Below are 24,163 nucleotides of genomic sequence, written 5' to 3'. Positions count from 1 at the left end.
GAGTTGTCTCCCCCGTGAGGAGAAAGTTGTCCTTGCTGAAGGCAAGTTATATATACACAGAAAACAAATTATGGAGTTTATTTATAAATTATGTCTCTTAGCAGACAGCATTCAATTTATTGCACTATAGCACATCTGCAAGACAGAGCTACATGACATTGCAAGAGAGTTTTGTATTATTCAGTGTAGCACTTTAGACCAGGATCAAGAGGCACTCTAAAGGGGGAGAAAGGGCGCAGGGAAGCAGCAAGCAGCCACCCTTGTCTTCCAGTATTTTTTTCCTTTTGCTAGCATATTTGAGGCAGCAAATAACACTGAGGCCAGCGGGCAGAAGACACACAGGGGCACGTCGTCCTCTGGCTGGTAGGAGAACAAGTCAGATGATCAGACTAAGCCGCCACAGCTCCCCAGCTTCTGCCACAACGTGCAGCACCTGGGTGCCCTGCAGCAGAATCCCACTGACAACAGAAATAGGGACCTTAAGGCAATTTAACATTCCCCCTCTAGCCCCTTGCTTGCCCAGCACAGGGGCAGGCCGTTGCAATTTTTGGTTTATCAACTTTGGTGAGCTGCCACAATCAAGCCAGCACTGTGAATGGTCAGATGTTCTAATGCTGTCACTACACAGCAGCCATCCCTTTCTGCAGCCTGTGGGCCTGCGTACCTGCCTCCAGCCTGACAAACAAGCCTGTGTCATCCCTAAGCTGGTCTAGAAATCAGAAGCAGAGCTCACAGGCTCAGTAAACACCACCAACAACCCCCCAGACAGCCCCCAGATGCTGCTAACAATTGGACAACCCCAAAGCACAGCAGGTCCTTGCATTGCCACTTGTACAGCATGAACAATACAAAGCTCTGGTTTCAGCCTCTGTAAGGGAGGCTGAGTGACTTAAACAGAATGAAGGGATCCGGGGAAAGGCTGTCACTGGGTGAAGCCCCGGCATTGACCAGGTACAAGTGCTCCAGCTGGAGAAGACAGCTTTTATCCAAAAATAAACTGTAGTCAATAAATATGGCAGGAGAGCACGGAGCTAACTGGAGTAAGCACAACAACCAGAAACACCACCAGCCTAGTTTACAATCACGCAGCCAGTGGAAGGATTCACAGGCAGGCAGGGGAAGCACAGCTCTCGCGCCCGCATCCCTTCATTCTGTTTTGCACTACACTGGAAAGACTATAGTCAGTCACGGGGTAAAGCATGTTCTTCTGAGACATCTGCAAACAGCAATTTGGTGCAATCGTTGTTTTTAGGCCTTCATGAGTGCTGCGACCACAGCCTTGGCGTTAAGGCTACGCAGATCACAGTAGGTTTGTCCAGTACCAACAAAAACAATGGGCTTGCTTGTGATGTAGGTCATGGAGATCGCAGCACCAACCTGCCAAGGACAAGCATCTTTAGCCAGGGCCAACTGAGGCTGGATTTCAAAAAAAAAAAAAAAAAAAAAAAAAGCACCACTCCTCCCGCTTGTACAGAGCCTGCTACTCCAGAGAACTATTTCTAGTTCATCCTACACCATGACATGGAAGGAAAATGAGGACCCAAGAATGCAACAAAGATCAGAATTGCTGAGCCTGAATCTCTGGAATTTAGAAAACAGGCAGATGCAGAGCCAGTTCAGCCTGCTTTGTTCTTGGCTAACAGGCTGCTCCCTGTGGCGCAGGCCCCTTGCACTCTGGGGTCTGCTGCATCAGCAGGAGGCTGGGAGGGCAGGGGGTGTCACATACCGCAGAGCCAGGTACCGGTACCACCTACAGCCACAACTCACCTCCTGCCAGGGTTTCTCCTTTTCTGGATTTCAGTCCTAATGCTGCACAAGCAGGTTCAACCCTGCCACAAGGTTTTAGTGCAGTGACTCTGCATGGCATTTAAGCTGGGGTCTGAAGGCCCGATTTGTAGTGCCCTTCCCTGCAGATCCCTCTGCTTGCTGCAGCTATTCCAGTGCTGCCTCCTCAGGGAACCACATCAAACAGCCTCCTCCTATTCTCCAGATCCATACAGTCCCAACTCTGTATGACCTGCTGCAGGAATGCTAATGAACTGAGACACCTCACAGCCATTTTTCCAGAGGCACAGAAGTCAGTATGCTTAATTTTGTTCAGATGATTGCGGTGCATCTACACGCAGAGAACTGCATCCAGGACAGCACAGAAACACCGTTTGTTGACTGCATCTCTCTTTCCTCCCATCACCAATGGGTGCTCACACCAGCTCTGTACAAGGTTACATTTAAAAGGAAATCCCTCCTAGGGCATGAAGCGGTCTCCTTACCTTGTCATCAATGGTGTCGAACTTGGTGAGCACGATTCCATCAATGAGCCGGGGTGTCTGGGCCATGGAGTGATCAGCCAGTGCCTTGTTAAACTTGACCTGAGGAAGACAACATACCCAAGAAATGCACTTGTGATGCTGACGCTGTCCACAACTCCTCCAACAAAACCTGCAGACAGACACCTTCTGCTCCCATCCACCCTTCAGGAAAACTCTCAGCACTCACCAGCTGATCCACGGCCTCATTGCCCACCAGAGCTTCCCCAACAAATAGGACCAGGTCAGGAGCATTGACCGCGATCAGCTTTGCCAGAGCAGTCATCAGTGGGGCATTGTCCTGCATACGGCCCGCTGTGTCCACCAGCACCACGTCAAAGCCTTGGTTCCGAGCTGGGAAGACAGGGAGGCAGTATGAGCAGGAGGAAGCCCAGGGCCCCCAGGACAGCCCCTCCTGCTCCCAGCTTCCTCCTACCGTAAGAGATGGCCTCCATGGCAATCCCGGCCGCGTCCTTCCCGTAGCCCTTCTCATAGAGCTGCACCATGGTCCGCCCACCGTGGCTCTCCGGGGGGTGCAGGGCATTGAGGCGGCGGGTGTGTGTGCGGAGCTGCTCCACTGCTCCCGCACGGAAGGTGTCACACGCGGCGATGAGGACGCTGAAACCATTCTCGATAAGCCAGAACGAGATCTGCAGCCAGCAACGGAAAAGCCTTGTTAGCAGCTGTGGCCTGAACTCAGCAACCCCGTCCCAGGGAGCCGGCACGACTATGCCCTACCTTGGCCAGGTTGGTGGACTTCCCGACACCGTTGACACCACAGAAAGTGACCACGTAGGGCCGGCGATGACGCTGCGCATCCATGACATCGCGGAGGACATCCACACGGCGCTGGGGCTGCAGGATCTGCACTAGAGCCTCCTGTAGGGCCTGCTTCACTGTTGAGGTCACCGCTGGGAAAAAGGAGATATAAAGAGAACCTGTCACACCTGGAAGGCAGTACAGGGAAGCTCTGAGCCCCAACCCACAAGCATTAGGAGGCCAGGAGGACACCTGAGAGCTTCCGAAGTATCATATATGGTTGCTCAGTTTAACAAAGTTGGCAGGAGTCACAGGCCTCCCTCTTTTTCCAAAATAGCTGGGGTCAAGCCTATTTGCACAGCTTGGATCTCCTGCACTTATTTGAGAGGAAACTGCAGCAGCTGCTGGGACGACCCAATTCCGTGTAGCACCAGGTCAGAGAAGCAGGAGATTTAGGCCAGCAAGCCTCACACACCAAAAGAGGTGAGTGCAGTGCAGCCACTTACTGGTGAATGTTCCCATCACCTTCCCTTCCAGTTTCTTAGCCACTGATTCACAGAGCTGGACTGCAATCTCAGCTGCCACGTTTTTTGCTTTGGGAGAGAGAAGAGATCGGGGTTAGTGGGGCTGAACAGGTGGCACATGCTTGGACATCAGCATCCCACCAAGCCTTGGCAGTTTGGTGGATCAAGGGAAGGCTGAGTGGCAGGATCCTCCCCCCTCCAGATTAGACTGCTGCCCTCTTCTGCTGTTGACAACTCCCCCAGAGGCAAGGCAGGAACCTGCGACACTTCCTGTGAGCAACAACTCCCCAAACCGTGGGCCTTACCCAACCCTCTGGAGCCCGCCCTAAACACAGCACTCGGGAACCAGCTTGGCCTGCCTGATCCATCCAGTCGAACCCACATGCAGCAGACCCACACTTACCGATCAAATGGTCTTTCATCTTTTCCAGAACTGGGTCCATGTCCTCTCTTGTCAAGCTCTTGGAGCCCACCAGGCCTTTCAGCATGCCAAACATGCCTCCAAGGCCACCCTTCTTTGTGCTGCAGAGAAGCACAGTAGTTACCTCCAGGTGTGAATGGCACAGTGCATACAACTGCCAGCAGCAGGGAGACACATGAGCCTGTCATGCAGCTGACAAATGCTCCACTGTGTTACTGGTTGGACTGGAAGATGAGTTATGGGAGGGAAATCAAGAAGTGTGTAGCAATCAGGGGCTGTAGGAGCTTCCTACCTGGGTTTTGAAGTGTTCTGAATAACCTTCTCCTCTTCAGCTTCTTCATCACTCTCATATTCAAGGTCATAGAGGCGGCCGGGCTCCCGATTTCGATCCCCCAGGGCCTGCAAGGGGAAGGCAGTGTACTGAGAAGCGGCAACTGCTTAACTGCTTGCCTTCACTGTGACCAGGAGCAACGCCAATTACAGTCAGCAGCAGAAGCAAATCCACACAGATCCTTGTCAGAAGGGCTCAGCTGTCTGACCCAGAGTGCAGAAACTGGTGCTGCTTGCAGCTGTCACAGCAGGAGGAAACATTCTCTAGACAGCTGCTTTACACGCAGAAGGCCGGGCACCGTGATCCCCTTTTCTAGCCCTCAGCCAGCTGTGGAGACCAAGCTGGGTTCGTGATGCCCAGCTGACTCGAGAACAATGCACTGAAGCAGACACCGTGACCTGACTTCTTACCACATCAGGGTCAAATTCCTCCACAGGACAGGCCTCCGAGTTCCCATTGGTAGTGGAGTCACTGTAATCGAGTACTTTGGCATTAGAGTTCCCCAGATCCCACACTCTGGGTTTCTTCCCCTTCTCCTTCTGAGCATCAGGCTTCGGAGACTTGCTAAAACAAAGAACAGAAACACATTTTGTTTGGTGTTGTAAAGAATGAGCAAACAGCTCCTTAGAAGACATGAAAATTCAAAGCCCAGGTGTCAAAAAGGCAGAAACCAAAGCTAAAACTGGCTGATGCCAGGCTTCCACAGATTATTTACTTGAACTTTAGTCCTGTATCACGCTTGATGCAGGCTGCTTTAACCCAAACCAGGCATCAATGTGCCCTTTACTCACAGTCGGAAAGCCTCCCCAAAAAGAGATCTCGACCTGAACGCGAGGTCTATACTTTGAACTCTAAACTGTACTTTGAGCACAGTCTGATGATTAGCAGGATGATTTTCAGGGTCACTAAAGGAAGGAGAGGCTCAGGCACGGCTGAGGGATGGCACAGAGCTTCTTTTACACACAACCAGCAAAGAGCTGGTCTGAAGCACAGGCAGACTCCCCATGACCTGTCCGTACCCTCATTACCCACCTGGACTTCTCCCCTGCTTTCATGTGTCTCTTGAAGAATTCTTCCCGGTTCTTCTGCAGTATTTCATCCTTGGTCAGTTCCTCCTTGTCCCCAGCTGACGAGGGCTGCTTCTCACCCGGGGCTGCTTTATTGGATGCTGTAACAGTTTCCATTCCTGCAGTACAGAGCCCAGCACAAGCTCAGCCTTGCAGAACTGGTAACACCACAACCACCACCCAGCATTGCACCAACTCCACAGAAGGTTTTCCTCTGTCAGGAGAGAGTCCTGCTCCAGCCTCACCTCTAAGATTTTGGAAGCCTCAAGAAACGGGAGCACCTTACTTTGGCCCAAAGGCATTGGATATGATCCTCCCAAGACGGGCAGCTGACAAACCAGCTCTCCCAAAACGTCTTTGTATGTATGACACGTACACGTCACTCCCCACGTAAGAGCCAGAACACATGCTACATGACAGCGCCGTTACACCAGAACAACCTTTGCCTATCGCTGTCCCAGCTGAAGGGCTGCATCTCATACCACCAGTCCTCCTCAGTGTGCTCCCAGCTTCCCTTCACAAGGACAGAGCTGAGACACACTGAATTAAAGTCTTGCTGGCAGTTTCACTTTGCTTTCCGAAGGGCACCAAGCTGTCTCCTCTCACGACGGAGCAGTTCAGCAAGGCCAAGTCCACGGAAGGCTCCTGCTGCACCATGCCTGCTCTCCCGCAGAGCAGGGCACATGGAGTCACAGCACCACAGAATATCCCGAGTTGGAAGGTACCCAAGTCCAGCTCCTGGGTCCGCACAGCACCACCCAAAACCCAGACCCTGTGTCTGATAGCATTGTCCAAATGCCTCTTGAACTCCAGCAGGCTCAAGTCAGAACAAGAAATCACATTTGTTAAGCAGGACTTTCCCCTCATGAACCCATCCTGGCTGTGAGCAAAGGCCCCTGAGCAGAGCTCCAGTGATGAAGGACCAGGAAAGCACAGGCTGAGACACACGTGACCCACATTTCATAGCTCTGGAATATTCACACCCCACAGGTGCACAGGCACTTTACCTTTCCCATCAACTCACCCTCCTTTTTGGAACCTTTATTCTTCTTGGTCTTGACTTTCTCCTTTGGTTTCTCCCCTCGGGTCTCTATCATACACTTGACAGTCTTCTGAGACTTCACAGACTGCTCAAATGTCTTCATTACGGTGGGAGCTCGGACTTTACTGCTCTCCTCCGCTTCCCTACAGGACAGCATGCATCAGCCTGAATTTCAGCTCTTTGCCCCCATCCCTACGACCATCTCTGCTCTAGATGGCAACATCAAAGAGCTCAGCCCCTCCCAGTTATCAGCACAGAACCCGCGCTTTAACCCACGTTGCCACTACAGCTACACCTGCTGCCAGCCAGCCGGCAGCACAGAAGCAGAACAGAGCTACCCACCACTGGCTATCACCCACAAAGCTGGGGAATAATTGCCACACTTCCAGCAGGGGAAGGAGTGAAAGTCACAAGGACACAGGCCCTGCTGCACGGGGAAGCTTTGCAGTGGCAGGAAAATTCATTACCGGAGGAGACGCAAAAAGTCATCTTTAAAATCAAAGGTGCCATTTAGGAGGCCCAGAGTGCCTTTCTGCTGAAACTCATTACGGTATTTGTCTCTGAACTCCTTGTGCACGTCATCTATCAACTTGTCAACGTAGGTTAGAGTCAGGATCTTTTGAAAGCCCACCTGCAAAAAAGCACAGTGAAAAGATGTCGCTCTGTGCAAATGGCACATGCATAAACTCTGCAAGAAAACCTGATGGGAAGTTCTTTCATTTCAGCAAGCAGATGATGCAAGCTTCAGACTACATTTTCTAATATAACCTCTGAAGCTTCTAGCATGTTCTCAAAGAAACAAAAGTGACACAATGCAGAGCTTCACATTAAAGCGTGACACCAATAAAAATGGGCTGGATGTTCCACAGCAACAGAGACTTGTACCAAAAAAACAGGAAGCCCTGTGCTTAACGTGGGCACACAAGGAAAGTTGTGGGGCTTCACTGAAATCAGGCAGAGAGCGCTTAAAGGGGAAAAGTCAGAACGTTTTCTAAGGCACAAGAATGAACACGTATTTGGCTTTCCTTAAGGAGGTGCAGTCACAGCAGACTTCTCAGGTGACTGTTCTGTGCTGAAGTTTTATTAGTATGTAGCACTCTGTGGGGCTTCCATCCCAGCTGCAGTGCATACGTCTTAATCCTACCACAAACACTAAAACAAACTGATAGGGACCAGAGTGGTGCGTGGCTGAAGAGACAGTCGTGTCGCACCCACGTTCCTCACACAGCAAACCAAACCCTACAGCACACCAAGAGAGCCCGCTGAGCACACATCCCTCGGGCAGGACACTACCAACAACCTCAGGGAAAGGCCTCCCTCGTCCCAAAAACCTCAGAGTTCCACCCAGGGAGCCAAACCACGGCGGTGTGCATCAGAAGCACCAGCTTGCTGCAGATAATTATTCTCCAGCCCCACATGCACGAGCACTGCTCTCCCAGCAGGGAGGTGTGAGCTGCCCGTGCCCCACCTGTGGCCATTCCCATGCCCTCCCAGTCCCTCTGGGTGCCCGGCAGGGCTCACGCCTTATCCCAGGGCGCTCCCTCCAACACCTGGCCCAGCTGCAGCATTTCCTGACGGGCACCACCTCCTCCACAGTGCTGTGCCACCAGCAGAGCAGGAGGAACACCAGGGATGTGACATCCCAGGGAAAGCTTCGACTCCGAAACGCAAGCTGCTGCCTGTGCTGGGCTGACTGAGCTTCCTCACCAAGCGAAGGCTTCAAGAGGTTTGGGGCAGGCAGCTGCAAGCCTCAGCCCCGCAGGAAGGCACCAGCCAGCATTTCAGCCCTTCTGGAGCTCCTGAGCGAGCCCCAAACCTCTCCTGAGCGACCCCTTTCTCCTCCAAGCATGAGCACGCCCCTTCCCGGGGGTCCCTCAGCCCCCCAGGCGGCAGAACACATCGCAGCACAGTGCTGCAGCATGGCAGGGGCCACTTACCACAAACACCAGCTCAAACTGGTTGTCCAGCTTGTACTTGAGTGTGAGGGCCTCATGGGTGAAGGAGTTGTTGCCGCCGCGCTCCTGCGGGAGGAAACCAGCCACTCAGGTGCCTGACGACACACGGGGGGCACCCCTCCTTGACATGGCCCCCCTCGATATGTCCCCCCCTTAGTGGGGGGGCTCCCCACCCCCCTTAGGTGCTGCCAGGCGGAGCCGCCCTCCCAGTGGGCCCAGCACCACCCTGCTGGGGGTGTCCCCGAACCCCCTCTCTCCCAGAGAGGAGCCCCCCGGGCAGAGGATCCCTCCCCTCCCAGCGCACACACGGCCCCGCTCAGCGTCCCCCAGAACCAGGGGCACCCGGCCGAGCACAGACACGGGGGGGGGGGGGGGGGCTGGGATGGGACAGCGGGGAAATGGGGGGCAACGGTTGGAGGGAGGCGCTGGGTAGACGAGGCGGCCCGGGGCCACCGCCCCTCCCCCCCCCCGTTCTGCGGCCTGCCCCAGCCCCGCCCGGCGCCCCCCGGACCTGCAGCAGCACGGAGCGGATGAGGGCGTTGACGGGGGCGGTGGCGGCGGCGGCGGGCCCGCGGACACCCTGGAAGCACCAGAGCACGAGCCCGCCCTTGCTGAAGATGGTGAAGAAGTCCAGCATGGCGGCGGCGGCGCGCCGGGCCCGGCTGCGCGCACACGTCGCACTGCCTCGCGCGGGGACACTTCCGCCGGAAGTCACCGCCCAGCCGGCGGGGCCGCCCATTGGCTGCCGGGCGGGAGGCGGGGGGCGCGCGCGGAGAGCCGGGGGCGGGGCGAGACGGGGCGGGCGGGGATTGGCGGCGGAGAGGGGAGGCGTGGCCTAGAGGCAGAGGGCGTGTCCTGACGGCGGGGGGCGTGGCCTACTGGCAGGGCTGGCCCGATGGCAGTGGGCGTGGTCTGGCGGCAGTGGGCGTGGCCTGCCGGCATGCTGCGCGGGGGGCGCGCGCTGTGGGCGCTGCGGGGCCCGGGCGCTGGGGTCGGGCCCCGGGGGCGCGGGGGGGCGGCCCCCGGGAGGTCCCTGCGGGTCGCGGCCCCGCGGAGCTCCGACGTGTTCCGCGGTGAGGGGGGGTGGGGCTGGGGATTCGGGGTCGTGCTGGGGATTCGGGGTCGTGGGAGGCTGGGGGGGCGGCGAGGGTCGCAGGGGATAGGGATGGGGGCGGGGTAAAGGGGACCCAAATTGGGGAGGGGGACCTCGGGGTGCGGGGGGGGCTCTAGGGGGTGTGGGGTGGTGCAGGGAGGGGGCTGGGGGGGTCCTGGGGACCTGCGTGTGGGGTGCTGGGATGGGCCCCAAGGGGGAGGGGGCCGGGAGCTGGGGAGGGTGGGGGGGTCCCGGGGGGTGCGGAGGGGGCTGGGGGGGGCAGGAGGGCTCCAAACGGCCTTGGGGCCGTGGGGAAGGTGTCCGTGCGCTCCGCCCCCATGGCCCCAATTCCCCGCAGAGCTGGGGCCGGCGCTGTCCCGCCTGGGTCAGACGCTGCGGGAGCAGCTGCCGGGGCCGGGGGGCTGGGACCCGCAGTGGAGCCCCCAGAGCTGCCCCCCCCCGGAGCAGGCAGACGTGGTGGTGGTGGGGGGGGGCGTCGTGGGCTGGGCGGTCGCCTACTGGCTGAAGGCGCTGGAGAACCAGCAGCATGGCATGCGGGTGCTGGTGGTGGAGCGGGACCCCACGGTGAGACCCCAGCTCTTGGGAGGGTGGGGGGTGGGGAGGGGGGCACAGCCACCCCCTCTCATCCCCCTGTCCCTCTATGCCCCCCCTTCCCCGAGCAGTATTCCCGGGCCTCCACCGTGCTGTCCGTGGGGGGCATCCGGCAGCAGTTCTCCCTGCCCGAAAACATCCGCCTGTCCCTCTTCTCCGCCGCCTTCCTCCGTAACATCAATGTGAGTCTGGGGGGGGGGGGGATACAGCGGAGGGGGGTCTCACCCCCACACCTCGCTCACCAGGCTGTGTGTCCATCCCCACCCCCCCAGGACTACCTCTGGGTGCCCAACGAGCCCCCCGTTGACCTCCAGTTCCAGCCCTCGGGGTACCTCTTCCTGGCCTCCCAGCGAGGCGCTGCCACCCTGGAGGCCGGCGTGAAGCTGCAGAGGTGAGGCCTGGCCCCCCGCCCGACCCCCCTCCCCTGGTGTTGTCACCCCCCCACGCACCTGATGCCCGTTGTCCCCAGGCAGGAAGGTGCCAAGGTGGCCCTGCTGTCCCCCAGCCAGCTGAAGGCCAAGTTCCCTTGGATCAACACGGAGGACGTGGCTGTGGCGTCCTACGGTGAGGGGGAGACGTGCTGCGTGTCAGGCTGGGGGGGCTTGGGGACAGCGGTGCCACCTGCTGTGTGTCCGTGTGTGTGTGTGTCCCCACCCCACAGGGCTGGAGAACGAGGGCTGGTTCGACCCCTGGTCCCTCCTCAACGCCTTCCGGAGGAAAGCCATGTCCCTGGGCGTCCTCAGCTGTGTCGGGGAGGCAAAATGTGAGCCCCTGGCGCGGTGACACCGCAGTCACCACTGCTGCCACTGCCGCCGGGCACCAGGACACCCGTACTGTCCTTCTCTCCCCCACACAAAACAAAAACAAAAACAAAAACAAAAAACACGTTTCCAGCATTCATCACACCCACTGAGGACGAGATGCAGCTGATGGCACGGGACCGCGTGAAATACGTCAACGTGAGCGTGCCCCCTCTGTGCCACTGCCGTCCCCAGCTTGGGGGCTAGCCCCGTGTCCCCCCCGCCATTGTCCCCACTGTCCCCAGGTGCGCCTGCCCGACAGCCCCGAGCAGCAGCCCATTGCCTGTGCCATCGTTGTTGTTGCTGCCGGCGCCTGGAGCGGGGAGCTGCTGGCGACGGCCACCGCCAGTTTGCCGGGGGGGTCCCTAGCCCCCCTCCCCATCCAGCCCAGGAAGAGGTCGGTGCTGACCCCGAACGTTGGAATTTCCCCCCCCCCCCCGCTGTCCCTATTTGGGCGCTTCTTAGCCCCAAAACGGAGAGGGGACGCGGTGCTGTGCCCGCAGGTACGTCTACATGTGGCACTGCCCCGACGGGCCGGGCCTGGAGTGCCCCTTCCTCATCGACACCTCGGGGGCCTATTTTCGGCGCGAGGGCATTGCTGGCAACTTCCTAGGGGGCATGAGCCCCCCCGAGGTGCGTCCCAGGGTGGGGGCAGTGTAGGGTTTTTTTTGGGGGAAGGACACCCTTCTGATGTGTCACCTGTGCAGGGGGACGAGCCGGACACAGGGGACCTGGAGGTGGACCATGACTTCTTCCAGGAGCAGGTCTGGCCGCGGCTGGCACACCGCGTGCCCCCCTTCCAGACACTGAAGGTAGGGTGCTCCCCCTCGACCCCCCCAAAAAAAAATATGGGGGGGGGGGGCACAGCCCTATTCACACCCCATTTCTGACACAGGTGAGGAGCTCCTGGGCCGGCTACTACGACTACAACACCTTCGACCAGAACGGGGTGCTGGGCCGGCACCCCCAGCTGCAGAACGTTTTTGTGGTGGGGGGGTTCAGCGGGCACGGGCTGCAGCAGGCCCCCGCCGCCGGCCGTGCTGCCGCCGAGCTACTCCTGCACGGCCGCTGCAGCACCATGGACGTGGGCAGGCTGGCGCCCGGCCGCCTGCTGCACGGGGAGCCCCTGCGGGAGGCGGCCATCGTCTGAGCCGGGGGCTCCCCCCGCCAGAAAAGGGGTGTCGGGAGCCCCCCGCCTCAACAAGGGGCGCCACAGAGGAAATAAAGAGAAATAAAGGTGCTGTGGCTGCGTGGGGTGATGGGGGCCGTGCGTCCCCCCCCGTGTTCCCCTTGCTGAGGCCTCCCCGCTGCTCCCTGTTACACTCCAGTGCTCCCAGTCCTCCCCTCACCCCACTGCCCCTGTCACCCCCCACTGCCCCACATCGCCCCCAGTGCCTCGTCCAGCTCCTGCTCATTGCCTCCCACTGCCCCATTACCCCCAGCGCCCCCAATTCCCCTCACCGACCCCATTCCCCTCCATCACCCCATTCCCCATACATTACCCCCCATTATCTCCTTCCCCCATTGTCCCCAGTAACCCTTATTTCCCCATTCCCGTTACTATTGCCCCTCCTTATCTCATTGCTCCGTTACCCCATTACCCCCATCCCCCTTTTGCCCTTGTTGCCTCAATGCCCCTTTACCCCCCATTATTCCCATTACCCAGTTGCCTCCCATTCCCTATTTGCTCCCCATTATTCACATTATCCTGTTACCCCATTATCCCACTACCCCATTATCCCGTTCCCCCTTTGCCCCATTCGCTCTTTAACCCCATTTCCCGCTTGCCCCCGTCCCCATTACACCCCATTACCCCCCATTCCCCTATTGCCCCCATTGCTCTCCACTATCCTGTTACCCCATCACTCACTGCCCCCACTCCCCCATTATTCCCCTTTGTCCCCCATTACCCCGTTACCCCATTCCCCCCCATTACCCTGTTACCCCCATTATCCCGTTACCTTCTATACCCTATTCCCCCCATTATGCCCCATTACTCCCCCCAGTATCCCCCATTACCCCCATTATCCCACGTTATCCCTCATTACCCTGTTATCCCCATTATCCCGTTACCTTGTTACACTATTCCCCCCGTTATCCTCCGTTACCCCCCATTACCCCATTATCCCCTCTCCCCCCCATTACCCCCCATTACCTCCCGTTACCCCATTATGCCCCATTACCCTGTTACGCCGTTACCCCCCATTACCCCATTACCCCCGTTATCCCCCATTACCCCGTTATCCCCACTCCCCCCCATTACCCCCATTATCCCCCATTACCCTCTTACCCCCATTATCCCCTGTTACACTGTTACCCTATTCCCCCCGTTACCCCCCATTACCCCATTCCTCCCCCATTACCCCCCCCGCCCCTCTGCCCGCTGCAGCCGCGTTGACAACTGCGCATGCACCGGGTGCCGCCCCCTCCCTCCCTCCGCGGCGCATGCGCACCGCCCTCCTCCCCTCCCTCCCCTCCCCTCCCGGCCGGGGCGGCGCGAGCTGGGCCCTGCTGCCGCTCGGCGCGGCCCGGCCCGGCCCGGCGGTGAGTGCGGGGCGGGGGGGCCCTGAGGCGGCCGCGAGCCCCGGGGGGGGGGCCCTGAGGCGCCCTGAGATGCCCTGAGGCGCCCTCGGGCCCTGCGTCCGCGGCGCTGAGGCACCGGCCCCCCCCCCGGCACGGCCCCGCTGCCTCCCGGGGGGAGCTGGGCCGGGCTGCGGGGCTCGCGGCCTGCCCGCAGAGCTGCCTCACGGGGGGAGGCCGAGCCTGGGGCCTGCTGGCTCTGACGGGGGGGGGAGGGCTCTGTGCTCTGCGCTCTGCGGTGCTGGGTCGGGGCTTGCTGTGGAGGGAGCGCAAGGCACGGGCAGAGGCAGTCCAGGAGCAGCCCTCCTCTGTCGGGTGCTCGTTGCACGCCTTGAGTTTCTTACCTGGCCCCCGAGGAGGAGGGGGTGCGGAGGTGCGAAGCGTTAAATTCAGGCTTGTTGGGTTGTGTTTAGCCAGGATGCTTTTGTACCTGGCCAAAGAGACATCCGTAGTAACAGCCTGTGTATGGGTATGGGCACCGTGCGGCGCGAGGCACAGAAAGTATTGCCTTGGTATCCTGCCTGGGTGCTTTTAAAAATAACCAGATAGAATCCCTAAAGGAGCCGTGCACAGGGTAAGTGTTTAAGGGAAAAGAGGTGTATCTGTGGGGGTGTCGCTCCTGGATCAGCGGCCTCGTGTGGATCATGCGGGCAGAAAGCATCCTCGTGCCCCTTGTCGTGGTGAACCTACCTGATTCCTCGAGCAGCCAGCAGTGCCGTGTGTGTTTCATGACTGTCCTCTCAGCCTACACCTTCCTGCTGAGATCGCTTTTTCCACGCTGAGCTGACAACCCGAACCACCTGCAGCATAGCTGCTCTGCTGCTGGATCTTCCTGCCAGGTCCTGATGTTTGACACCGAGAGGCGCCCATCACTGGCTCTGGGGCCCTTGCTCCCTGTGCAGGACGTTCCCTGCTGGGCTTCATCCCCGCCCCATTGTGCCAACTTTCCCTTCCAGCATCCCACAGCACATCGTGTCGTTCTGAGACAGGTGCTGGTGCTTAGGAGCACAGGCTCTGCGGGACAAGTTGTTAGCGTGAGATGCTGCAAATCTGACGGGGCAGATCCCCTCTGCACTGTGTGCCTGAGGGTCTTTGCCTGGTAGCATGCTGCTGAGAGCCAGAGCTGGGTGCTTAGGAGCCGGTGTTGGGGTCGGGCATGCGCAGGGCTGCTCGAGCAGGTGTCGTGCCCGAGGTTTTGGAGCCCTGCAGCACGCCAAGGGGAGCTGATGGAGGTGAAATGGTGGTGATGAGGCTGCTGCTAATCTGCTGGAGAGCTGGTTCAGGAGGCTGCAGAGTGTGAGTTGCACGCGGGGAATTTTCTTCCTGCTTCATTCAGTTGCACACCACTCCAGCATTGGATGCCTCTCCTGGCCACGCGCTCTAGCTTAGGCTTGTTGTGAAGATCTTTCTGTAGAAGTGTAAAGCAGAGCTGCTGGGGTTGTCGTGGGACTGTCCAGCCTTTGGAAGGAGACATTCAGCTTGGTGAAGCATTTTCGACCTTCCCATCGTTTCCTCCTGCTGGTGCTTGTGCGGTGGCCACAGCATGCGGCTGTTTGGCCGTGTTTTCTAACTCAGGTGCTTTCTCAATCAGAAAACAGCAGGCGACACACCAGCAAGAGGGTGAAACGTCCTGCTGGTGTGGCCAAATACTTGTCTGTTGAGGATTGCTGGGGTGTGATTTGGCTTGTAATTACCATGCTCAGACTGATGCGTCAACCGAGATGTGTTGTTTGTGCCTGCCACAGTCCTGTGTTTGCTCTCTCCACAGACTCCATCCGTTTTCCACCTCTCCATGATGAGAGAGGCTTGGGTTCGGCTTTTCCCCTCTCCCTGTAGTTGATAGTTTTGGAACCAGAGGTGATGCTGGAGTCAAGATGGCAGATAGTGTGAAAACCTTCCTTCATGACCTGGTCAGGGTAAGTTTGCGTTCCGGGTCCTGCGTCGCAGGGACTGTTCTTGTTTGCTGTGGGGATGGTGGGTCTGCTGCAAGGAGTGCCTTCCTTCCCGTACACTTGAGGGGACGTTACAGAATTTGAAAGAAAGGGGGCTCCAGATGTATTTTAATTGAAGACATCTTCAATAATCGTTTCAATACCCTGGAAAATGCTGTCAGAAGAAACCAACTGATGTCATTTTGGCTGCCCAGCTTCTTGGAAGTGGTTCTCTGTCCCACATCCCAGGAAGGATTAATTTCATGCCAGCTTTAGGACAGTGCCAGCATCCTAAAGGAGTGCAGTGTGGGCTTGGGGAGTTATTGCCAAACGTAGGTGAGCACTGTATGGCTGACCACTGTTGTTTGCCAGCACTGGTGTGCTGTGTGCTCTCCTGACGTTCTTTTTTCCATGTCATAAGTGGGTCCTACCCAAAATTACCCAGTATGTGCAGGCCGATAGGTCAGTTCTTGATTTCATATGGAAAAATGTACAGGGTTAGTATTTTGTGAGGTGGGGTGCTGTAGCTGAGCTTTCTGCTCGCTGATGACAGGTAGAGGTGGTGTGGTGCTGGGGCTGTGGGATGCATGCTCCCTGAGCTTTAGTAAGTGTTTCCTAGAATAATAACTTCCCACTACTGTGTGCCTGTTACAAAGGGCAAGCTGAGCCTGGGACAGATTTTCTTCGGGCAGAAGTTACCTTTGTAGCCCCTATGAACAGGGCGGTTGTTTAATGGCAGTAAGGCTTCGCACGAGCCGAGCGCTCCTACCCCGTGCTGCTGTCTCTCCCAGGTGTAAGTGCAGGTTTCAAACCCTCGTGATGTGATGCTGAGATAGACCCAGCTTTCAGACACTCGTCAGTTAAATGAGCGAAGGCTTGTGGTGCCCTGGCCACAGTGCGAAGCGGAAGAACCCGTGTCATTTTGTGACGCTTTCGCACCATCTGTAAGCAGTGGGGAGAGCAACCCGTGTAATTAATTCCTACCTCATCGGGTACGAGCAGCAGCTTGCTCTGCGGTTTGTCAGACGTGTACATGGCTTCAAGATCTACGCTGTTATGTCAAGGACTCCGCAGACTGAACTGGTGTGTGAGCCACCTAGGCAGTAACACTGTCCTGGACCCCTGAGGTCCTTATGGTCTTGGTTTTGATGTGAGATTTTGGTGATGGTGGCAATGATACCTGCTGGGGCTGGAAATAGCTGCCTGTGGAGCACTAGAAGGTTGCGAGAGGAGCCTTTCAGATGAGTGAGGCAGAGACTTACTTTGGGGCGCTTCTCTACTAACAGTTTGTTTTGCTTGCTGTGTGGCAGCAAGGCTGTGAAAGGTGCCCGCGGTGTCTGTTGGGGTGGGAGTCCTGCTGACTCGTCTCCTTCCCAGCCCTCTCTGTCCTTCCAGGCAGCTCGACCTCAAGCCACCAGTGATATGCACAGGGCTCAGCCATTGCTGCAGCAGTAAACGTCACCCACGTGTAGAAGTTGCACTAGTCACCCTGCCAGCTGTGGCAAATTTGTCATTAAAAGAAAAAGAAGTTGCACTGGAAATCTTTTCAGATGCTCCCTAGAGCCTTACACGTATGTGGCTGATGTGAGAATGTTTCTGAGACAAAGACAGATGCTTTTATTTGTAAAGGAATAAGCATCAACCTCGTACAGTCAGGCCACAGGGACTTTGCACTTCCGAAGTATTCTATAATTATATTTTATTGGCCTTAGAAATGCTGGCAGGGGAAGAAGTGCATTGTGCCAGACAGAAAAAAAAAAAAAAAGGGCTGTGAAAGCTCTGACTCTGGTTTTTGCCAGGGTTATAAATAGAGGAGATTGATGAGAAACACACCTTTAGACCAAAAAAAAAAAAAGGCTTTCCAGTGTTGCACCTAAAGCTGCTGGCACGTGTGGTGATTTAGGTCACCAGACTGTGGAAAACAGACGGAGCTGCTGGTCTGAGCCTTGGTGCTGGCTACCCCCTCTCGCTGGAGAGCGTAACTGGCCTTCGCCCTTCTCCCATCTGAGGGCAACAAGCAATGTCAGCGAGGGGCTGCTCCCTCATCTCTTCCCCCAGATCCCTGTCCTGCTTGCTTGAGAGTTCCCCAGCCTCGATTGGGAGTGTGGGCTGAGTAAGGGCAGTGTTGATACAAATCCACCTTGACCCTGAGGAGGAGCTTGGAGGAGCTTTTATTTGTTCTTCTCAAGAGTGAAAGCCCAGAGTCTTCTGTGAGGAGTGGCTGGCATAAAACACAGCTGGATTGAGCTGGAGTTTGATCCATTTATCTTTTATCTTTCTGGCTGTTGCTCAGCATGGCTAGCATTTCTTTGAAAGCAAAGCTTTGTTTCCAGATTGCTTTATCTGGATGCGTCACAGCACTGCTGTCCTGGGAGTGTTTTTGCTTCCTTCCTTGTGCTGTGAGCCCCCTCCCTGTGAGATCTCTTTGTTAATTTTCTGTACTGGGCTGCCAGCCCTTCCCCAACAGAGGAGCTGGTAAAGCAGCAGCCACACGCGCAGCGCTGTGCACATGCATTCGGCATGCGTTTACGTCCCTTTCCGTAACCAGGAGGTCTCAGATGGCCTGGGTCAGCTGTGTCCTGCTCCTCCCCCCTCTGGGGAATGGCAAGCCTGACGTACTTTCCTTGTGTCCCCAGGGAATCAAGGACTCCATCTGGGGCATATGCACCATCTCCAAGCTGGATGCCCGGATCCAGCAGAAAAGGGAAGAGCAGAGGCGAAGGAGAGCAAACAGTGCGCTTGCCCAGCGGAGGTTTCACATGGAAGAGAGGAAGCAAGAGAAGTGAGTATGGGGCCTGATGACACAAATCAGATAATTTGCTTGTTTCCTCCTCATCTACCGGCTACTGAGGGCGGGGAGAGAGAGCAACTGCCCAGAGCTTTGAAGAGCCCACTGAATTGCAAAACCTCTGCAAGTTGTAGTGATTTGGCAGGGCTTCTGCTTTTTTTCTCCAAATTACCCATCATATCACAGTAGTCTGGCTAAAAGGGAAGTTGAGGTAAGTGGGGTTTAAGAAATAAAGCCATTATTTTTGCCCGCACTTGTGAAGATCTCCATGAAAGTGTCAGAACCTTTAAAGACCTGAAACCTGAGCATCAGCAAAAGCTGAACTGCTGACATCTGCAGATGGCTTGCAGTAGAAACACCATTCATAAACCCAATTGTACCGAGTGCAAAACCAATAAGTGTGAAAACCATGATGTGAAATGCCCTTTTTTCTACTCCATGTAACAATACTTTGGAGCTCTTACCGTGAGATAAGATGACTCCTTATGCTGTTGGAGAATTGAGAGGATGCAGGCACTTTGCAATAGCAGGTATGTGCTCTGCAGTGTGAAGCTGTACAAGCCAGAAGAACGTGGATTTCTGTCTCCTCTTTGTCCTGAACACTGACCACTCATGCTGCCTTTCAAAGATGGTTGCTGTTGGTGGTACTCAGAGTTGGGAAGAAGCAGCAGACAGCCTGCTCAGAGCACGTCTCTCATCCACGTAACGCATTCAGGGCAGATGAAGTATCACATTTTCCCAGCTTTGCTGTGTTCTGCAGCCATGTAGAACAGTTGCATCCACTAAGGCTGGGAATGCCAGAATTATATCCGTGTGGGAGCAAACCAGCATCTATTCTTGTGTCTGACTCCCAAACTGCACTGAGATGTTTCTCAATTGGCCTGATTACAGTTGGGCTGGCATTTGTTGCAGTTACTTTTGGATGGTAACGTGCCTTTCAAAACTTATTTACAACTTGTTTTGCCTAGCTCAGTGGTAGTTTGACCTTGTCTAAAGATGATGGAGAAGTCTCCTATGTCTGATTAGCTTACCCCTCCTACGACCGTAGAGGTTCCTGCCTTTTTGCATACATGCTGCCCTTGAGGATTGATGTTTATTTTAGGGGGACAGGGCAGTCCTCTTTTGCTGTTTTTCTTTGTAACAATATTTGGTAGCAGAAACTGATGGGAAAAGTCCACTATAGGGTCCTACAGAGCTGCTCTCTCTCTTGCGTATCCATAGACATATGTCATATGCAGGGAGAGAAGCCCAAACCACCCTCAGCTGGCGGCCTCTTCCAAGAACAAAAAGCACCCCAAAATCTGTAATTTTGTTTGAGGAAAACAAAGCTCGAGATCTTTAATAAACGCTTAAAATTCTGTTTCTCTAACTTGATGTTCCAAGGATATGTTAAAGAAACCCCAAATAAAAGCATGGCTCCTTTACTTTTATTTCATTTAATTGGGAAATTTTATTTAATTTGGGGAATTCTTAAAGGTTGAAAGTCTCCCTGGTGCAAATCTGTAGAACTGCAGCTCACACACTGGCTGAAACCTGCTGCAAGTCTGCGCTGGGATTTCTTGCAGAATTCCAGCGTTCAGATAAAATCAGGTGTGCTGCTGCCATTGAGTTGCGTACCTGAGGAATTTCTTCAGGTGGCTGCTACGTCAGTGCCCAAAATATGGGGCCGAAGCAGTTGCCATTTGTCCGGATCCCAGGAGCTAAGTGTGTCTCGCTTCTCTCTATTCTATTGCTCTCCAGTGAACCCCGGATTGTGAGCCGGATATTTCAGTGTTGTGCCTGGAACGGAGGTGTGTTCTGGGTAAGTAGGTGTTTTTACTATTTTCTGTGTTCAGATGCTGTGGAAACCAGTGCCCTGCTCCAGTGCTTGTAAGCTTTCGGTGGTGCCTGGCTGCCCTGCAGCTGGAAGGCTGTAGGAGAAGCTGAACCGAGAGGAGCCGTTACGCTCCCTGGTCCCCATGCTGTATTTAAAGTGGCACAGCATAGGGCTGAAGTGGTGGACTCTCTTGGGAAACCTGTGTATTAAACCCTGCTTTTCCAGGTCTTTGAGGCTGCTTTTCTCCTGAACATTCAGCTCCTCCTTTGTGGCAGCCTGGGATATTGCCAAATTGAATATTGTTATCTCGAGTCATTTCCTCAGCTCTGGCCTTACCCTGACTGTTAGTATGTTTCAAGAGGGAAATTCTTAATGGAGCAGACACTTTGCAACCTACTAAATCACCAGCTGCTTTTTCCATTAGACTGTGGCAGGGTATGAGGAGTCATCGTGGAAATGTTAAAAGGAAAGTGCTCAATCACAGTTTTTGGCTGTATTTAAACAGATTCTTATGTACCAATGGATAACTGCCCATATAAAGGCATAGGTGGAGCAGGCATTGGGTCTGCCTTCAGATCAGTAGTTACAGCCTTTGCTGTCGTGATATGTGGACATAAAGCTTTCATTTGAGGCTGAGCTATTTAGGTGCCAAGCAGGAAGCTGTCTGCAACAGCAGACCATGTGGCTTTGGAGTCGTGGTGGCATCAGGAGGGGGTGTAGTACCTTTAGGTGCATTTCTGCCACGGGTGTAGTTGGAAGTTTTGGGGTTTCACTGCGCCAGGTGGCAGAAAAGAGCACAAGAATGAAAGTGCGAAGGCTCACCAAGAACTCTTGTTGTTTCTTTCTCCCTGTAGCTTAGCCTCTTCTTGTTCTACCGAGTATTTATACCCGTACTTCAGTCAGTCACAGCACAGATCATTGGTAAGTGCCTTTTCCAGTTAGTACATTAAGGGGTGCTCAGCAGTCTGTGGGAGTCCCAACACTCATCCCAAACTGCTGAGGCTTTGTTCTGTAAGCTGCTCCTTGTGCTTGTCTCCTTGCATTGTTTCTCTCCCTCCTGGCCACCCTGCTGATGGTGCGCTCCTCATTCAGCAGGATGTGAGAGCACAGCTTGTTTCGAGGTTGGGCCCAGCCCTCCGTTTGCCTTCCCCTGTTCTGTTTCACATCTTGGTGAAACCTGAAGTTTTACCAAGGCCAACTTGTGGGATGGGTTCTAGGAAGGACCCTTCTTGAGGGGACTTGGACGCTTTGTTTTTTTTGAAACAAGGAAATTTTTCTTCTGTCATCAACTGCAAAAATGTATGGATGAGGCTTGAAAACCACACACAGGCTGTGCTAAGCAATGCTGTGCTTAATTGTTCCATAGAAAATCAGACAGATGGGTAATTCTGCTAACAGACTGGAAGGGCCGACAACAGTCTTTGAACCCTTCTTGTGTTAGGATCTAGCCTGTTGGTTTTGTCACTCAGTACCCAACAGTTGTCAGTAGTTGCAGAATATTTTTGCAAATAAATAAAAAGCAAGTGGGTGGAGGAAGAAATGTTTTTTGTTTTTTTTTCCTTTCCTTGAGTGCTACAGTCAGGAGTATTTCACAATGGCAGAGATGGCTGTGCCAGGAAGCTTTAACATGGACCTGTTGGGTTTGTGATGTGAAATGAGGAGGTTCCTAATGTGCTTTTCTCCCTGTCTCTCTCTCAAAGGCGACCCTTCCTTACACGGTGATGTCTGGTCTTGGCTAGAGTTCATTCTCACCTCCATTTTCAGCGCCCTCTGGGTCCTTCCCCTGTTTGTGCTCAGTAAGGTTGTCAATGCCATCTGGTTTCAGGTAGGTGACGGGAACATTGACCGCGTGTCATGCGAATGATGGGAACGTCCTCGTTAAAGCTTGATCAGTCAGGAGTAAATCCCCAGGGTACCCTGCAGCCCCTTTTGCTGGTGGTATGTTGATGGCGTTTTGGCTGCAGATAAAACATTGCACGTCAGGCCCAGAAATGGCATGAGCCAGTTGTGTGGAGCATCTGCCATCTTGGCATCTCTGTGCAGAAGAGGGGCGAATTCCTGGTTTAGCCATAAGAATCTTAGAAAATCTGAAATCCCATCCTGAAAAGGGACTCTGGGGGTGTTCTCAGTTGGGCAACCACAGCTCACCGGCATTGTCTGTCATCCTAACTGCTTTTCACTGAAGTCCCCTTCTCTCTTTTGCAGGACATTGCAGATCTAGCTTTTGAAGTGTCTGGCAGAAAGCCTCATCCCTTTCCCAGTGTCAGTAAAATCATTGCTGACATGTTGTTTAACCTCTTGTTGCAGGCGCTGTTCCTCATCCAGGTGAGACCAGAGTAACGAACCAGAAAACAACGCAACGCCTGCCTGGGCCACCCCGCACCATGCTCTGGGGCAGTGGCAGGCACACTGCTCACCCTGAGGTCCTGAGCACCCCTCGCTCACCTGCCCTTTTCTTTCTCAGGGGATGATAGTGAGCCTCTTCCCCATCGATATCATCGGCCAGCTGATCAGCCTCCTGCACATGTCGCTGCTATATTCTCTCTACTGCTTTGAGTACCGCTGGTTTAACAAAGGTGAGTGCTGCCCCTGCTCTCGGCACCACCTGCAAGGCCGGTGGGGCTGAAATGTTTGCTGCTAGGCGGCCGTTTCCCTGCTCGAGTAGCATCCAGGTGGGCTGCCAGCAGGACGTGTGCAGCCACAGGAGCCCTGTGTGTGGCAAAGGAGTGAGCAAGCTGCTTTGCAGTCCCATACCAGCTGACAGGAAGCACTATTGCTGGTTATTGCTGTTCTCTATCTTGCTGCTACTGCGTGGTTTGTTTTCTCTCTGCCCATTTGCTCTTTTGGATAACAGTTATAAGTAAGTATTTCCATGCTCTTTGAAGTAGACTGAAAAGAAATGCTTGCCGTTCTTTTCATTTTCCTTCATTTTTTTTTTTTACAAGGGCTGAAGTGTAACGAAGAACTTTTCCCACCATGATAACTCTGTGGGTTGATTTCTGTGGGATTTTGTTCTCACCAGGAATTGAAATGCACCAACGGTTATCCAACATCGAGAGAAACTGGCCCTATTACTTTGGATTTGGCTTACCACTGGCTTTCCTCACTGCGATGCAGTCGTCCTACATCATCAGGTGAGTCTTTAGGAGGGCGGTTTGCTGTTGGGGAGTTGCCTGCTCCCAACCCAGAGCCCATACACTTCTTGCCTCCTTTCCTGCATCAGAGAACTTCACCCTCATCCACAGCACCAGAGATGTCCTCACAGAGGCCACAAGCAACCGAGGTGCCTTTTCTCTTTTCTTGCAGTGGCTGCCTCTTTTCCATTCTTTTCCCTCTGTTCATCATCAGCGCCAATGAAGCAAAGACCCCTGGCAAAACCTAGTAAGTAGTGGCCTGGGGAAGCTCTGTGCTGGTGTTAGATCCAGGACAAATGGATGGTAAATAGGGAACAGTGCAGGGAGAACAGAGACTACCCATGCTTGGTGGGTGGGTGGAAGCGTGAAGGAATTGCAGTGCTGGGCTTCCTGTACCCACTTAAAAGCTGGGTCAATTCCCCTTATCCCCAGGGGAAAGCTGGGCAGCCACTGCCCCAAGCAGTGCGAGGGCTGGAGGGGGCTTCTCAGTGCGGGGGTAGCATCAGGGAGAGCCCAGGCTGTCAGCAGGCGGGAAGCTCACCGGCTCCGTTCCCTTTCAGCCACTTCCAGCTCCGTCTCTTCTCCCTGGTGGTTTTCCTCAGCAACAGGCTCTTCCACAAGACCGTTTACCTTCAGTCCACCCTGAGCAGCGCCTCCGCGGACCGGCTGCTGTCCCCCCAGCCATCTCCTGCCAAACACAAGCCTGCTTTGGGGCACTGAGCCGCGGCCGGTGGGGCGACGGGGCACGGGCTTCACCTCGGCTGCTAGGAAGGCCCCCAGGGATGGCAGGATGCAGCCTGCCGCGGTGCCTGCGCATCCCCTGCTGCCCAAAGCCCTGCCCGCGTGGTGGTGCAGTGTTCCCCCATGAGCATGCAGATGGGAAATGTGGGAAAAGTCTGGATTTTTAACACCTTTGTGAGTTTGGAAAAGCTGGGCTCCCTGTGCTTGTGTTCTAGTGTCGCTGCCCTCCTGGGCAGTTGTGTGTGTGTTCTCCCAGTGCCATC

General features: G+C 55.2%; 3 protein-coding genes across 3 annotated transcripts; 2 read left to right on the top strand and 1 right to left on the bottom strand.

Moving 5' to 3' along the window:
- Nucleotides 1-62: 62 nt before the first annotated feature.
- Nucleotides 63-9,100, bottom strand: SRPRA (SRP receptor subunit alpha). The gene is made up of 14 exons (XM_032201787.1): nt 8,917-9,100; nt 8,388-8,471; nt 6,918-7,081; nt 6,433-6,593; nt 5,374-5,527; nt 4,752-4,905; nt 4,303-4,409; nt 3,993-4,111; nt 3,572-3,658; nt 3,045-3,217; nt 2,743-2,956; nt 2,497-2,660; nt 2,271-2,369; nt 63-1,377 (listed from the first exon to the last, which is right to left on the bottom strand). The coding sequence occupies exons 1-14, from the start codon at nt 9,040-9,042 to the stop codon at nt 1,249-1,251; spliced, it is 1,935 nt and encodes a 644-aa protein (XP_032057678.1). The 5' UTR covers nt 9,043-9,100; the 3' UTR covers nt 63-1,248.
- Nucleotides 9,101-9,300: 200 nt separating this feature from the next.
- FOXRED1 (FAD dependent oxidoreductase domain containing 1) lies at nt 9,301-12,296 on the top strand. Its single transcript, XM_032201722.1, has 11 exons — nt 9,301-9,478; nt 9,857-10,083; nt 10,182-10,292; nt 10,383-10,501; nt 10,580-10,674; nt 10,772-10,873; nt 11,005-11,069; nt 11,156-11,307; nt 11,414-11,543; nt 11,618-11,722; nt 11,806-12,296. Exons 1-11 carry the CDS (start codon nt 9,301-9,303, stop codon nt 12,058-12,060), a joined length of 1,539 nt encoding a protein of 512 aa, XP_032057613.1. The 3' UTR covers nt 12,061-12,296.
- A 1,099-nt stretch (nt 12,297-13,395) lies between these two features.
- EI24 (EI24 autophagy associated transmembrane protein) lies at nt 13,396-24,088 on the top strand. Its single transcript, XM_032202006.1, has 11 exons — nt 13,396-13,454; nt 15,259-15,406; nt 18,058-18,203; nt 19,950-20,010; nt 20,880-20,946; nt 21,726-21,850; nt 22,231-22,350; nt 22,490-22,601; nt 23,048-23,159; nt 23,332-23,406; nt 23,720-24,088. Exons 2-11 carry the CDS (start codon nt 15,365-15,367, stop codon nt 23,877-23,879), a joined length of 1,020 nt encoding a protein of 339 aa, XP_032057897.1. The 5' UTR covers nt 13,396-13,454; nt 15,259-15,364; the 3' UTR covers nt 23,880-24,088.
- The last annotated feature ends 75 nt before the right edge of the window (nt 24,089-24,163 follow it).

This window comes from Aythya fuligula, chromosome 22 (assembly GCF_009819795.1).
Source record: "Aythya fuligula isolate bAytFul2 chromosome 22, bAytFul2.pri, whole genome shotgun sequence".
Taxonomy (NCBI): domain Eukaryota; kingdom Metazoa; phylum Chordata; class Aves; order Anseriformes; family Anatidae; genus Aythya; species Aythya fuligula.
The sequence above is the reverse complement of the archived record's forward strand: the minus strand, read 5'-3'. Positions and strand labels throughout refer to the sequence as shown.